Genomic DNA, 14,188 nt, shown 5'->3' with positions numbered 1-14,188 from the left:
TCCCCCTGGGCATGGAGGGTCCCTATGGCACACAGCCCCTCCAAGGTGCATGGCCCAGAGGTGTGGGGAACCCCCCAGGGCACGTGGGACCCCCAGGCACGTGGTGACCCCAAGCAGTTGGGCTCCCTAGGGCAATGCTGAGGGTCTGGCAGCCCCAGCCTCCGCAGCGGCTCCCCTCACTGCTGGGGTGCGGCCGTCACGCAGGTGCCCACCCTCCTCGGGAGGAGGAGCTGTGGGAGCCAGCTTTAAAGTGGGGCAGAGAAAGGGCCCTTTCTTCCCCATCACCCCGGGCTGGCAGGCGCGCGGCTGAGGGGACACCAGGCAGGGCTGCTGAGAGGGCAGCTGCGACACCGGAGGTCCTGACAGGCACATGGCATCCCTACCACGTCCCTAGGTGGTGGGACCCCCTGTCCCCAGTCCCTCTGCATCCCCTTGGCCTCGCTGCTGGGCACTGTGGAAGCACTGGTGGGGCACAATGAGGGCTCGCAGGTTCTGCAGGGGGCCGTGTGGCTGAGGCTGGGGCCATGTCGACACTGGCCCCCCTGCGCCTGCTGCGCGAGCCCTGGAACGCCAGTGAGGGCAACCAGAGCAATGCCACGGCCGGGGCTGGTGGCGCCTGGTGCCAGGGGCTCGACATCCCCAATGAGCTCTTCCTTGTGCTGGGGCTGGTGAGCCTGGTGGAGAACCTGCTGGTGGTGGCCGCCATCCTGAAGAACAGGAACCTGCACTCGCCCACATACTACTTTATCTGCTGCCTGGCTGTCTCCGACATGCTGGTGAGCGTCAGCAACCTGGCGGAGACGCTCTTCATGCTGCTGATGGAGCACGGTGTGCTGGTGATCCACGCCAGCATCGTCCGCCACATGGACAACTTCATCGACATGCTCATCTGCAGCTCCGTTGTGTCTTCCCTCTCCTTCCTGGGGGTCATCGCTGTGGACCGCTACATCACCATCTTCTACGCCCTACGCTACCACAGCATCATGACGCTGCAACGGGCCGTGGTGACCATGGCCAGTGTCTGGCTGGCCAGCACCGTCTCCAGCACCATCTTCATCACCTACTACAACAACACCACCATCCTCCTCTGCCTCATCGGCTTCTTCCTCTTCATGCTGGTCCTCATGCTGGTGCTCTACATCCACATGTTCGCCCTGGCCCGCCACCACCTCCACAGCATCTCCAGCCAGCAGAAGCAGCCCACCGTCTACCGCAGCAGCAGCCTGAAGGGAGCTGTCACACTGACCATCCTCCTGGGCGTCTTCTTCATCTGCTGGGGGCCCTTCTTCTTCCACCTCATCCTCATCGTCACCTGCCCCACCAACCCCTTCTGCACCTGCTTCTTCAGCTACTTCAACCTCTTCCTCATCCTCATCATCTGCAATTCTGTGATCGACCCCCTCATCTATGCCTTCCGGAGCCAGGAGCTGCGGCGGACGCTGCGGGAGGTGGTGCTGTGCTCCTGGTAGGCAGCGGGACGCAGGTAATGGCACGGCCGCCCCCGCCCCGGGCCGCACGGACTGGACAGGACACGCCACGGGGCACCCCCCCCCGCCCCGCCCGGCCCGGCCCGGGGGCTCCCGGTACTCCCGGTACCCAAAAAAAGGCTCTTTGCAGTGATGCTGTGCTGCCCCCGCCGAGCCGCGGGGGGGGTCGGCCCTGCCCGGCACCAGCGTTCCTTCGAAGCTCAGTTGCTCCCGGTTGACGCCGTCAGGCCGCGGCCGCCTGCCCCGGGGCTGGAGCGGGGGGCACCGGCGGGGCGCCGGAGCGGCCGCGGGGCGGCGGGAGGCCGGTGCCGGGCGGGGGCGCGGGGGGCAGCCCCCAGAAACCCCCCCTGCCTCGCCGCCGCCTTTGTTCTCGGGCCGCGCCCGCCCCGGCCCCGTGGGGGCTCCCGGCTCCAGGGACCCCCGGGGCAGCCCCGCCGTGCCCCTCCGGTGGCGGGACGCGGGTTGGGGGGCTGGGGTGGTGGATGCGTGTCCCCCCGCCCCGCCGCCCACGGGATGCTCCCGCCGTTCCTGCGCGGGCCCGCCGCCCCCCGCGGGTCCCGGGGTCCCCCCGCACACGGGGGCGACTGCCCCCGGCGGGTGCGGGTCCCCCCGTGCCCCGGGGTGCCCGACCGGGGCGGGGCGGGGCGGGGCGGGGCGCGCGGCGGCGCCGGTGCCGCAGGGGCTGTTACAGCGCTGCGGCGGCGGCCGCCGATTGGCTGCGGGGCGGCGGTGACGTCAGCGGCCGGCCCGGTGCGGCGCGAGGTGCCTATAAAGGAGACGGCGGCGGCGGGGCCGCCCCCCGCGCTCCCGGTGCCGCTCCGCTCCGCTCCGGCTCCCGCTCCCGTCCCGGTCCCGGTCCTGCTCCGCTCCGCTCCGGCCCGGCAGCACCATGAGGGAGATCGTCCACATCCAGGCGGGGCAATGCGGCAACCAGATCGGCGCCAAGGTAACGGCAGCCCCGCCCCGCCGCTGCGGAGCCCAGCGGCGGACAAAGACCCCCACCCCACCCCCATCCCCGGTCCCCTCCCTTCCCCCCCCTCCCGCCGCACCGGGCGGACAAAGAGCCCCGCCCCCCCCATACACACCCCCCGGTGCCTTTGTCCGCCGCCGCCCTTCAGCACCGCGGACAGCGCCGCGGGCCGCCCCGCCGCCAGGGGGCGCCCCCCGCCCGCCCCGCCCGGCTCGGGGGGGGGCACGGCGCCCCCGCTGAGCCCCTGTACCCCCAGTTCTGGGAGGTGATCAGCGACGAGCACGGCATCGACCCCAGCGGCAACTACGTGGGGGACTCCGACCTGCAGCTGGAGCGCATCAGCGTCTACTACAATGAGGCCTCCTGTAAGCGACCACCCCCACGGAGCCCCTCCACCTCCGGACACCCCCCGGGCGGGGGGGGGGCGTCCCTTCTGCTCCCCCCCAAGCAGGCAGGCCCTGGGTGTGCTGGGGTGGGACAAGAGGCAGGTGGCCACACCCATCCCGCAGGTTTAGGGGGGGCTTTGGAACCCAGCCCTGTGAGACCCCCGCTAGGGGGGGAGAAGGATGCACCCATCTCCATGGAACCCCCATGGTTTGGGGGGGACGTGGCATGTGCACCCAGCCCCATGGGATCCCCATGGTCTGTGGAGGGACACCGACACATGGGACCCTGTGGTTTGGGGGGGACACAATACATGCCCCCAGCCCCACAGGGACCCTGTGCTTGGGGGGGGACACATGACCCATGCCCCATGGAACCCCAGGGTTTAGGGGGGACACAAGCCATGCTCCCACCCCAGTGGGACCCCCAGGGTGGGTGGGTGGGAGGGGAGCGGCAGGTCCCCTCCTGGCACAGGGTCTCTTGCAGCTCACAAGTACGTGCCTCGTGCCATCCTGGTGGACCTGGAGCCGGGGACGATGGACAGTGTGCGCTCAGGTGCCTTCGGCCACCTCTTCCGCCCAGACAACTTCATCTTCGGTAGGTCCCTGGGGGAGGGGGATGGCGTCACCCCACATCCCCGGACCCCTCATGGGCCGTCCCCGTCCCCGGGGCGCTAGATGGGTGCAACCCCACCTGCGCCGCAGGGCCGGCATGGCCGGCATGCTGCCAGCCCTTTGCAGTTGCTTCCCACCCCGCCCCAGCGTCAGATGTTGCCGATGCCGCCGGCAGCAGCGCCCCGTCCCCTCCCCGGCGTGGGCGCGGGGGTGCCGGCAGCCATCGGATGCCTCTTTTTTTCCCCCACCCTGGCAGGGCAGAGTGGGGCCGGGAACAACTGGGCCAAGGGACACTACACGGAGGGGGCCGAGCTGGTGGACTCGGTGCTGGACGTGGTACGGAAGGAATGTGAGAACTGCGACTGCCTGCAGGGCTTCCAGCTGACCCACTCGCTGGGCGGCGGCACCGGCTCCGGCATGGGCACCCTCCTCATCAGCAAGGTGCGGGAGGAGTATCCTGACCGCATCATGAACACTTTCAGCGTGGTGCCATCCCCCAAGGTGTCAGACACGGTGGTGGAGCCCTACAACGCCACGCTGTCCATCCACCAGCTGGTGGAGAACACGGATGAGACCTACTGCATCGACAACGAAGCCCTCTATGACATCTGCTTCCGCACCCTCAAGTTGGCCACCCCCACCTATGGCGACCTCAACCACCTCGTCTCAGCCACCATGAGCGGCGTCACCACCTCCCTCCGCTTTCCTGGCCAACTCAATGCTGACCTCCGCAAGCTGGCCGTCAACATGGTGCCCTTCCCCCGTCTCCACTTCTTCATGCCGGGCTTCGCCCCGCTGACGGCCCGCGGCAGCCAGCAGTACCGCGCCCTTACTGTCCCCGAGCTCACCCAGCAGATGTTTGACGCCAAGAACATGATGGCCGCCTGCGACCCCCGCCATGGCCGCTACCTCACCGTGGCCACTGTCTTCCGAGGCCGCATGTCCATGAAGGAGGTGGACGAGCAGATGCTGGCCATCCAGAGCAAGAACAGCTCCTACTTCGTGGAGTGGATCCCCAACAACGTCAAGGTGGCCGTCTGTGACATCCCTCCCCGGGGGCTCAAGATGTCCTCCACCTTCATTGGCAACAGCACAGCCATCCAGGAGCTCTTCAAGCGCATCTCGGAGCAGTTCACGGCCATGTTCCGTCGCAAGGCCTTCCTCCACTGGTACACGGGTGAGGGGATGGACGAGATGGAGTTCACCGAGGCCGAGAGCAACATGAATGACCTGGTGTCCGAGTACCAGCAGTACCAGGATGCCACGGCCGAGGAGGAGGGCGAGATGTATGAGGACGACGAGGAGGAGTCGGAGGCGCAGGGCGCCAAGTGATGCCCGTCGCCTGCCACCCGCAGCCCCCCAGCTTCGCGCTGCTGCACCCCCCGGGCCCCGGCCGGGCTGCCCCCACGTGCCCCTTCAGTGTCTCCTGACCCCATCCCTCCTGAGCCGGCTCGGCCCCCTGCCCTCCCTTCCTGCCTCCCCCCCTTTTCGTTTTTTACTGGTTCGTGTCTATTATTTTTTTTGAATACTTAATAAATTTATTGCTGTCCAGGTACCACCTGTCTGCAGCTCCGGGGGGGGGGACAGGACACACAGTACTGGGGGCACCTCGGGGGGCTCAGCCCCCCCCCCCCTTCCCATCAAGAGGCAGGGGGGCGGTTGGGGACCCACTGTGTGCCCCACAGACCCAGTGCCCTGGGGTGCAGGTGTCACCTTCCCTGGGTGTGGTGCCTGTGCCTTTGTCCCCACTGTCAACCCCCTCCACCTTGGGGCAGGGGCTGTCCCCTTCCCCATGCCAGGGCAGCGCTGGCCCTTTGTCACCCCCACCTGAGGTGGGGCCCAGACCCCGAGGTGCCCCCCCCAGGGCTGAGCATGGGTCTGACTTCAGGGGCCCCCAGCTCCAGCCTGGGTACTGAGCCCCGGGGGGGGGGGGGGGGGGGGGGGGGCAAGAGCTAGGCTGGGCTGTCGCTCCCTCCCGGGGGGAGAGAGGAGGGGCTGGGGGCTCTGGGGCCAAGGCACCATTGGGATGGGGACTATGGGGCGAGGGGTTATAGGAACAAAGGGCTGGGGGCTCTGTGGCCAGGGTGCTATAGGGATGGGGACTGTGGGGCTGGGGGCTATAGGGACAAAGGACTGTGGGGCTGGGTGCTCTGCAGCCAGCGCTATAGGGATGGCGATTATGGGTCTGGGGGCTCTGTGGCCAGGGTGCTATAGGGATGGGGACTATGGGGCTGGGGGCTATAAGGACAAAGGACTGTGGGGTGGGGGGCTACAGGGACAAAGGACTGTGGGGCGGGGGGCCCTGGGGACCGGGAGCCGTGGGGCGGGGGTCTCTGGGGCGGGGGGGCAGGGGGTAGGAGGAGCCGGGGGGCCGTGCAGGCGGGTCCGGTCCCCGCGGCCCCGCCGCCGGTGTCCCCCCGCCTCACCCGCGGCGCGGCCCCGCCCGGGCGCTGCGCACTGCGCTCCTCCGGCCGGCAGGGGGCGGCAGCGCGGCGGGGCGGGGCTGGCGGGGGCGGGTCGCGGAGGGGCGGGGCTGGCGGCGGCGCGCGGCGGGCGGTGAGGGGGGGCCGCTGCCGGCCCAGGGCCCGCGCGGGGGGGCCGGGACCCCGCGGGGGGCTGCAGCGGGGCCGGAATGGGGGGGCCGTGGGCCGAGGCGGGCGGGGGGGCGGGGGCACGGGCCGGCCCACGCGTGCCCGCGGCCGGCTGAGGCGGTGCCCCGCGTCCCGCAGGGCAGGCGGCGATGGCGTACGACGAGCGGCTGGCCCGCTTTCGCCAGGCCCACCTCAACCCCTTCAACAAGGCCCCCGAGCAGCAGGAGCGGCCCGACGGGGGGGCCCCCGCGCCAGGTGGGTGCTGACCCCCCCCACCCTCTACCTGCCCCACGGCGGGGGCGGGCGGCGGTCCCAGCCCCCCCGCCCTCGGCCCGTTGCAGCCCGGCAGCCGGAGCCGTGCCCCGGGGACCCCGAGGGTGCCCTGGACCTGGGCCTGGCCGAGGACCACTTCTCCCGGCCCGTGGTGAGTGGGGCTGGGGGCGGGCGGGGCGGGGAGCGGCCGTGTGGGTCTTGGGAAGGGGCGTGTGGGACAGGGAGGGGCGTGTGTGGGCTGGGGAGGGGGGGAGGGGTTGTATGGCCTGGGGAAGGGGAGTGCGGGCTGGAGAGGGGGCGTGTGCGGTGGGAAGGGGGTGTATGGGGGGGGGGGGGGGCATGTGGGTCGGAGAGGGGGCGTGTAAGGCTGGGAGGGGGCATGTGGGGCTGGAGGGGGGGTGTATAGAGTGGGGAGGGGGGTGTGTGGGGCTGGGGAGGGGGGTGTGGGGTGGAGGGCCACCAACCCACCCGCCCCCCGCCGCTGCCGCAGGGCCTGATCCTGGCGCCGGACGTACAGCAGCTGCGGCAGGCCATCGAGGAGTGCAAGCGGGCCATCCTGGCGCTGCCCGAGCACTCTGAGCGCCAGAAGGACGCTGTGGTGCGGCTCATCCACCTCCGCCTCAAGCTGCAGGAGCTGAAGGTGGGGCCGGCACCAGGCCGGGGGGGCTCTGTGGGGCTGGGGAGGGCGCAGCTCTCACACCCGCCCCCCTCCGCAGGACCCCAGCGAGGATGAGCCCAACATCCGGGTGGTCCTGGAGCATCGCTTCTACAAGGAGAAGAGCAAGAGTGTGAAGCAGATGTGTGACAAGTGCAGCACCATCATCTGGGGCCTCATCCAGACCTGGTACACCTGCACAGGTGGGGCCGGGACACCCCCCCGCCACAGCCCGACATCCCCATCCCCCTGCTGACGGCTGCCCGTCTGTCTGTCCGGCGCCCCCAGGCTGCTACTACCGGTGCCACAGCAAGTGCCTGCCGCTGGTGAGCAAGCCCTGTGTGCGGGCCAAGGTCAGCCATCAGGCTGAGTACCAGCTCAGCATCTGCCCCGAGAGCGGGCTGGACAGCCAGGACTACCGCTGTGCCGAGTGCCGTGCCCCCGTCTCCCTCCGTGAGGCTGCGCCACCACGGCGGGGGGCTGGGGAACTGCTTGGGGCTGTGGGGCTGTGGGGCTAGGCGCCCCTGGGGAGCTCTGGGGGGTTGGAGGCAGGAGAATGTGTGGGGCTGGTCTCCGTTGGGGAATGTGTGGGGCTGGGGGCTCTGGGGGCCTGGGGGCTAGGGCTGCCTGGGGTTGGGGGCTGTGAATGTGTGGGGCTGGGCTCCTTTGGGGACGGTGCGGGGCCGGGAACTGGGGGATGTGTGGGGCTGGGGGCCTGCGGGCTGTGGATGTGTGGGGCTGGGCTCCTTTGGGGATGGTGGGGGGCCGGGAACTGGGGGATGTGTGGGGCTGGGGGCTCTGGGGGCCTGGGGGCTAGGGCTGTCTGGGGCTGGGGGCTGTGAATGTGGGGGGCTGGGCTTCTCTGGGGGCTGCATGGGGCTGGGGGAACTGAAGGCTGGGGCGCTGTGTGGGGCTGGGAGCTGAAGGGCTCCATGGCACGCGGGAAGGGGACATTGGGGTCCTGCTGTGTTCCCGGCTGCTGCTGTGTGTCCCACGGGGCTGCATGGCATGGGGCGGGCAGGGTGCGGTGCTGGTACATGCGCCAACATGTGTGCCGGCGTATGTGCCGCTGCAGGGGGGGTGCCCAGCGAGGCCCGGCAGTGCGACTACACCGGCCTCTACTACTGCAGCAGCTGCCACTGGAACGATCTGGCCGTCGTGCCCGCCCGTGCCATCCACAACTGGGACTTCGAGCCACGCAAGGTGCCTGTGGTGGGGGCTCAGGGGCACTGGAGGGACCATGACTCTGGTCATGGGGGTCTCTGGGGGCTGTGTCCCTGGGTGGAGGTCACTTGGAGGGCTGTGTCCCTGGTCATGGGGGTCCCTGGGGGCCGTGTCCCTGGGTAGGAGTCACTTGGGGGTTGTGTTGCTGATAATGGGGGTCCCTGGGGGCTGTGTCCCTGGTGATGGGGTCCCTGGGCAGTGGTGCCGAGGCTCCCCGGGATCGTGATGGTGGGGACAGCTGGGTGCCGGCGGGGTGATGGTGGCCCCGACCGTGGGTGGGCAGGTGTCACGCTGCAGCATGCGGTACCTGGCGCTGATGGTGTCACGGCCGGTGCTGAAGCTACGGGAGATCAACCCGCTGCTCTTCAACTACGTGGAGGAGCTGGTAGAGATCCGGGTGAGTGCAGCAGGGTCTGCCCCTGCCACTGCCCTTTTCCCTGGCTTGGTCCCATTCCTGGCCCCATTCCTGTCCCCATTCCCATCCCCGTTCCTGTCCCGTTTCCCTGCAGAAGCTGCGCCAGGACATCCTGCTCATGAAGCCCTACTTCATCACCTGCAAGGAGGCGATGGAGGCGCGGCTGCTGCTGCAGGTCAGGCCGCGTGGGCGGCCAAACTGGGAAGACCCTGGGATGGTGGGGGGACCCGGGACAGGCCTGATGGTGACAGGCTGTCCGCCTGCAGCTGCAGGACCGGCAGCACTTTGTGGAGAACGATGAGATGTACTCGCTGCAGGACCTGATCGACATCGAGGCCGGGCGCCTGAGCTGCTCCCTGACAGAGATCCACACGCTCTTTGCCAAGCACATCAAGCTGGACTGCGAGGTGAGCCGGCACCGGGGGGCAGACTCAGCCGTGACCCACGGCGTGGCTCCCGTGGGGCCAGCACCACGCGGCGGTGGAGGTGGCGGGGTCCCCGCTGAGCACCTTTGGGACCCTCTGCCCGCTCCCACCGCAGCGCTGCCAGGCAAAGGGCTTTGTCTGCGAGCTCTGCAAGGAGGGCGACGTGCTCTTCCCCTTCGACAGCCACACCTCCGTCTGCACCGACTGCTCCGCCGTCTTCCACCGGTACTGGCACCCACTGGAGGCAGCCGCTTCCCCCCGGCCCGGTGATGTGGCAGTGGGCAGGGGGCACGTGGGTGGCACTGGAGCCAGGGCAGTGTGTGACCCAGCAGTGGGTGACCCAGGGGGGCCTGGTGGTGGGTGGGTGACCAGGTGGTGGGATGACCGGGGGGAGGGGGGGGTGGTGGGTGAAGGGGCAGTGGGTAGGTGACCTGACAGTGGAGTGATGCAGCGACCCGGCACTGTCCCCTCCCTGCAGGGACTGCTACTACGACAACTCCACCACCTGCCCCAAGTGTGCCCGGCTGAGCCTGCGCAAGCGGTCCCTCTTCCAGGACCCTGGCACAGAGGCAGAGCCCTGAGGGGGGGCCTCTGGCCCCACAGCTGCCCCACGGCTGTGTGGGGCTGGGGTGGCTCAGCGAGGCAGCTGGGACCACCTGCCCGTGGGGTCAGCAGCGCTGCGTGGGCCCGGACCCTGCGGTGGGGGGAGCCGCTGCCGGTCCCCAGCCCCACGGGAGGTGCCAGGTCCCGGTTAACCGGCATAGCGGGGACCACCCCAGGCTCTACGGGCTGCCCTAGGCCCGGGCCGGGCAGCACGGGGGGGCAGGGCCCCCCGCCAGCCCCAGACAGACACTACCGGGATAACGCTGGTGACTGCGGGGGGGAAACACCCGGTTCCCGCCCCCTGGCCGGGGCCGGGGCTGCGGAGGCTGGGCCGGCGGGGCGGGGCCGCGGCCCCTCCGTCTTTCCTGTAGCATTAACGAGGCCTCTTTGCGCAACCCAGCACTCGTCTACCTGCTTTGGCTCGGCGGCGGCATCGGGGCCGGGGGCGCACCGGGGCCGGCGGGCGTGTGCGGTACCGGAGCCAGAGGCAGCGGGGCTGGGAGAGGCCGAGCCGTCGCTCGGGAGCGGCGGGCCGGGGTCTACCCGCCGGGGCCGGGGCTCCGCAGGGCGGGAAGGAAGCACCGGGGCAGACCCTGGGCTGAGCCCCCCCGGCCCCCTGTGTGCGGGCGGGCCCCGGTGCCGCCCTGCAGGCCGCTGCGGGGCGCGTCGCGTTATGTGACGTCATCGGCGTGCGGCGCGGCAGCCAGAGCGGCACCGGGAGCCGCCGGGTCCACCTCCCGGTGCCCTCTGCCCCACCCCCCTTTGCGGCGACGGAGACGGGCAGAGGCACGGCGGTGGTGGTCGGTCGGTTTTACCGGAACACAGCGCTGCTACATGAGGCCCGGGCGGGCACCGGCCCCGCGCTGCGCCGGCTCCCCGCGGCGGGGACGCCGCTTGCCCCTTCCCTGCCACCCGGAGAACAGCGGGCACGCCGGGTTACCGGCTGTGCCCGGCCCCGGGCCACCCCCGCCGGCTGGCGGCCGCCTCTGCCCGGGGCCGGGCCGCGGTGCCCCGCCACGCCAGTCCTGTGCCCCGCCCCTGCAGGCAGGGCGGCGGGGACGGGCCCCAGCCGCGCTCGGGGCGGAGCCACCGGCCCCGGTGTGTCCCCGGCGTCCGTGCCCCGGTGTGTCCCCGGCGTCCGTGCCCCGGTGCCGGGGCAGCCCTTAGGGCTCCCGCGGCCGCTCGGCAGGCAGGCAGGCGTCCGGGGGTCCTGGTGGCAGCTCCGGGTCACTGAGGTGCTTCTTCTCCCGGCCCTGCTCCCGGGCGCGGGTCCAGGAGGGCGAGCGCAGGTACCCGGCCCGCGGCACGGCCTGCAGCTGCAGCCCTGCAGGGACAGACGGCTCAGGGATGGACGGATGGACGGGCCGGGACGGACAGGCTGCGGCTGGCCCCACTCGCTCACCACCGGGCAGTTCTCCGGCCACGTTCTCCTCGTCTGAGTCGGCGAAGACCTCAGCCAGCTCTTGGTCCGAGACGTCGGTCAGCTCCGTCAGGTCCAGCAGGTCGAAGTGCACCTCCAGCGAGGAGACGCTGCTCAGGGGCTCTGCGGGCAGCCGGCCACGCTCGGGCACCCGGCCACTGCCCGATGGGGCACCCTGGGGACGGGCTGAGGGGCTGATGCTTGGGGACCCAGGCAGCCGGTGGGGAAAAGAGGGGCTTGGCAGGGGTAATGGCTGGCAGGGGAGCTCAGGGACAGGCAGGGGATGCTGGGGACAGGCAGGGACCCCAGGGACAAGCAGGGGATGCTCAGGGCAGGCAGGGGACCCTTAGGACAGGCAGGGGATTCTAAGGACAGGCGGGGGTCTGCAGAGGCTGGCAGAGACCCTGGGGACAGGTAGGGGATGCCAGGGACAGGCAGGGGATGCCCACACAGGGCCACACTCACGTCTGCGCTCAGTGACCTGCAGCAGGCTGGTGCTGGGGATGGGGATGCCACCCTGCTCCTCTGCAGGGGCTCCGGGGGTCTCTGGTGCTGGCCCGTGAGTGGGGGTCCCCACCGGGTGCTCTGTGGCCAGGGTCTCCTTGCCAAGCTCTGCCATACCCACATTTGCCATGTCAGTGATGGCACTCCCTCCTGGAGCCCTGCCAGCCCCTCATGGGGTGTCCTGGCAGGGGGGGGCAGGGTCAGTGGGACCCCCAGAAGGGCCCAGGGGGATGGGTAGAGCTGCCCGGGGCCCCATGCTGGCAGCTGGCATCCTGCGACCCTGCCCCGCACAGGCCTTTTGTGTCGGTGAGACAAAAGCATGGCCTGTGCCGGAGCCCAGACAAGGGACTGTTTGTCTCCCCACAAGAGCCAGCGGGGCCAAGGCAGCCGTGGTGGTGGCACAGCCGTGCCTGGGCACCCCTCAGGGGCAAGCGGGTGCTGAGGGTGAGCAGGGTGTGCCTGCAGCAGCACCTGGTCCCCGGCCCACCCGAGGCTGGTGCTGAAGCAGGATCGACCCAGCTGTGCCCCAGCACCACGGGCCACGCCATCACCGTGCTGCAGCGTGAGATGGTACCGGGATGGGCTCAGCGTGGGCTGGGCATCTCCTTCCCCGTGGTGCCGGTGGGGCAGAGGACAGAAATTCCCCCGACCCGAAGGAGCTGGGATAGGGAAAGGGGCATTACAGGGAACAGTTTAGTTCCTCCTCCTGGCACACGGAGCTGCAGGGACACCCCACACCCTGGCCCAGCACCAGCTTTGCTGCCTCCTGGCCCCGCAAGGTGGGACCAGGCACCCCATGCTGCTGGCACCTTCCCTGCGGCTGGGAAATGGGGTTCCCACCCGCTGTGCTGCTGGGAAGAGCTCCCCGGGGTTTGGGGGGAGGGCACACGGGGGCTGCCCGCTCCTGCTGTCCCACCCCACACATTGCCACTGCGCTCGGCTCCAGTGGAGCCGGTGACGTGGTGGTGTCACTACCCAAAGTGTGTCCTCCCCTGCCCACCAGCAGCCTCCTGGCCCCCCTCTGTCCCCGAGCCCCCACGCACCAGGGTGCTGGTCCCTGCCGCAGAAATCCCCTCTGGCCTCGGCCTGCATGGTCACACCGCGACGCCAGCCACGCCGCCAGCCACACTGCCCCGCTCCGGCCTGGGCTCACCGGCTGCCTGGCGGGGAGCGGGACCAGCATCAGGGCTCCCTCCCGCACGCCGCTCTGCTGACTCACGTCAAACCGCAGAGCCAGGCAGCAACCGGCCCCGGCCACCCCACCACCACCGGCCACACTCCTGCCGCTGCCTGGCCCAGTGGCACTGTCCCCCCCGAAGCGGTGGCCCAGGAGGGCACTGCCAGGGCTGACATCGTGACAGGGGTCATGGCACAGCTGTGTGCGGGCACACACAGGAGGGATGGGTGTGCGTGGGAGCCCTGGCACCACCTGTGTCACCAGGCAGGACCCCACTGCAGCCCGCTGCTGCAGCCCCCCGCTGCAGTCCCCTCCCAGTAGCAGGGCCCCCCCAGCTCCACTGGGACAGCCACCACCCCATCCCTGAGTGCCCCAGCCTGCCGCACTGCTCCACCAGCACTGGCACACCTGCACGGGGGGGGGGGGTCTGCCCCGGCACCCCCCTGCCTCTGCCTGCCCCACCAGCGGCACCCCGTACCCTGGGCTGGCTCCCCACTGCACTCCCACATCCGCCGCCGCCCCTCCCTCCCCAATACCCTTTGCAGCCCCAGCTGCATCCCCCCATTACACCCCCCCATTGCACACACCGTGTCGCATTCCCCCGGTTGCGCCCCCCGGTTGCACACACCCCTCCGGTTGCACCCCGCTGTTGCACACACCCCCATTGCACTCCCCGGTTGCACACGCCCCAGCTGCACACCCTGGTTGCAGCCCCCGTTGAACTCCCCTATTCCACACACCCCCGGTAGCAGCCCCCAGTTGCACACATCCCCGACTGCACCCCCTGGTTGCACCTCCCCATTGGACACACACCCCCCGGTTGCACCCCCCCTCTGCACACACACACGGTTGCACACACCCCCATTGCGCACACACCCCCATTGCACGCACACCCCATCGCACCCCCCCGCCCTACATCCCGCTGTGCCCCCGGCCCCTCCGCGCCCCACGGGGTCCGGCCCGGTTCCGCACGCTGCGGGCTCCCGCCCGGTCCGGGACCACAGTGCTGGGCGCTCCGGTCCTGCCCCCTCGGCCCCCCCGCCCCGCCCTCACCTGCGGTGCCGGCCGCTCCCGGAGCCTCCATGGGCCGGGGCCGGGGCCGGTGCTGGGCGGGGCGGGCCCGGTGCCAGCCCGCAGCCCGCACGGTCCTGCCCGCCGCGGCGGGGGCGGGGCTGGAGGCGGGGCGGGGGGGGGCACAGGACCACCCTGCCCTGGGGGACCAGCGGCACCGCGGGTCCGGCAAGGGGGGGACACACGGGGGGTGGCTGGCCGGGGGCGGGGACAGAGCTGCCCTGAGGGGGGGCACCACGCAGAACCGGGAGTGCGCCGGGGGCCCGGGCGTGCGGCGGGGTCTGGGCCGCGGAGGGGGGGCCGGGGCACTGGGGGACCGCAGCTGAGGGGCCAGGGGCCGGGGCGCGGCGGGCGGGCAGCCCGGGGTGCGGAGCG

The 14,188-nt window shown here is 71.0% G+C and overlaps 3 protein-coding genes across 6 annotated transcripts; 2 read left to right on the top strand and 1 right to left on the bottom strand.

Moving 5' to 3' along the window:
• The first annotated feature begins 524 nt into the window (after positions 1-524).
• TUBB3 (tubulin beta 3 class III) lies at positions 525-5,010 on the top strand. The gene is made up of 5 exons (XM_037409433.1): positions 525-1,465; positions 2,262-2,433; positions 2,714-2,822; positions 3,328-3,438; positions 3,712-5,010. The coding sequence occupies exons 1-5, from the start codon at positions 525-527 to the stop codon at positions 4,785-4,787; spliced, it is 2,409 nt and encodes an 802-aa protein (XP_037265330.1). The 3' UTR covers positions 4,788-5,010.
• Positions 5,011-6,099: 1,089 nt separating this feature from the next.
• DEF8 (differentially expressed in FDCP 8 homolog) lies at positions 6,100-9,742 on the top strand. Of its 2 annotated transcripts, none has more exons than XM_037409395.1 (11): positions 6,100-6,301; positions 6,388-6,470; positions 6,810-6,959; positions 7,036-7,177; positions 7,263-7,427; positions 8,050-8,177; positions 8,482-8,595; positions 8,708-8,788; positions 8,931-9,020; positions 9,154-9,263; positions 9,517-9,742. In XM_037409395.1, the coding sequence occupies exons 1-11, from the start codon at positions 6,196-6,198 to the stop codon at positions 9,617-9,619; spliced, it is 1,272 nt and encodes a 423-aa protein (XP_037265292.1). In that variant the 5' UTR covers positions 6,100-6,195; the 3' UTR covers positions 9,620-9,742. The 2 variants fall into 2 exon arrangements, with proteins under 2 accessions (XP_037265292.1, XP_037265291.1); XM_037409394.1 differs by having other exon boundaries at positions 6,101-6,301; positions 8,880-9,020.
• Positions 9,743-10,434: 692 nt separating this feature from the next.
• DBNDD1 (dysbindin domain containing 1) lies at positions 10,435-14,139 on the bottom strand. 3 transcript variants are annotated; one of them, XM_037409332.1, is made up of 5 exons: positions 13,796-14,135; positions 12,609-12,725; positions 11,527-11,673; positions 11,044-11,184; positions 10,435-10,965 (listed from the first exon to the last, which is right to left on the bottom strand). In XM_037409332.1, exons 2-5 carry the CDS (start codon positions 12,655-12,657, stop codon positions 10,805-10,807), a joined length of 498 nt encoding a protein of 165 aa, XP_037265229.1. In that variant the 5' UTR covers positions 12,658-12,725; positions 13,796-14,135; the 3' UTR covers positions 10,435-10,804. The 3 variants fall into 3 exon arrangements, with proteins under 3 accessions (XP_037265229.1, XP_037265226.1, XP_037265227.1); XM_037409329.1 differs by having other exon boundaries at positions 10,435-11,184; positions 13,796-14,139; XM_037409330.1 differs by having other exon boundaries at positions 10,435-11,184; positions 12,609-12,721; positions 13,796-14,139.
• Positions 14,140-14,188: the final 49 nt, after the last annotated feature.

The sequence above is a fragment of the Falco rusticolus genome, chromosome 15 (genome assembly GCF_015220075.1).
Source record: "Falco rusticolus isolate bFalRus1 chromosome 15, bFalRus1.pri, whole genome shotgun sequence".
Taxonomy (NCBI): Eukaryota; Metazoa; Chordata; class Aves; order Falconiformes; family Falconidae; genus Falco; species Falco rusticolus.
Note: the sequence above shows the minus strand (reverse complement) of the source record. Positions and strands in the feature narration are given on the sequence as shown.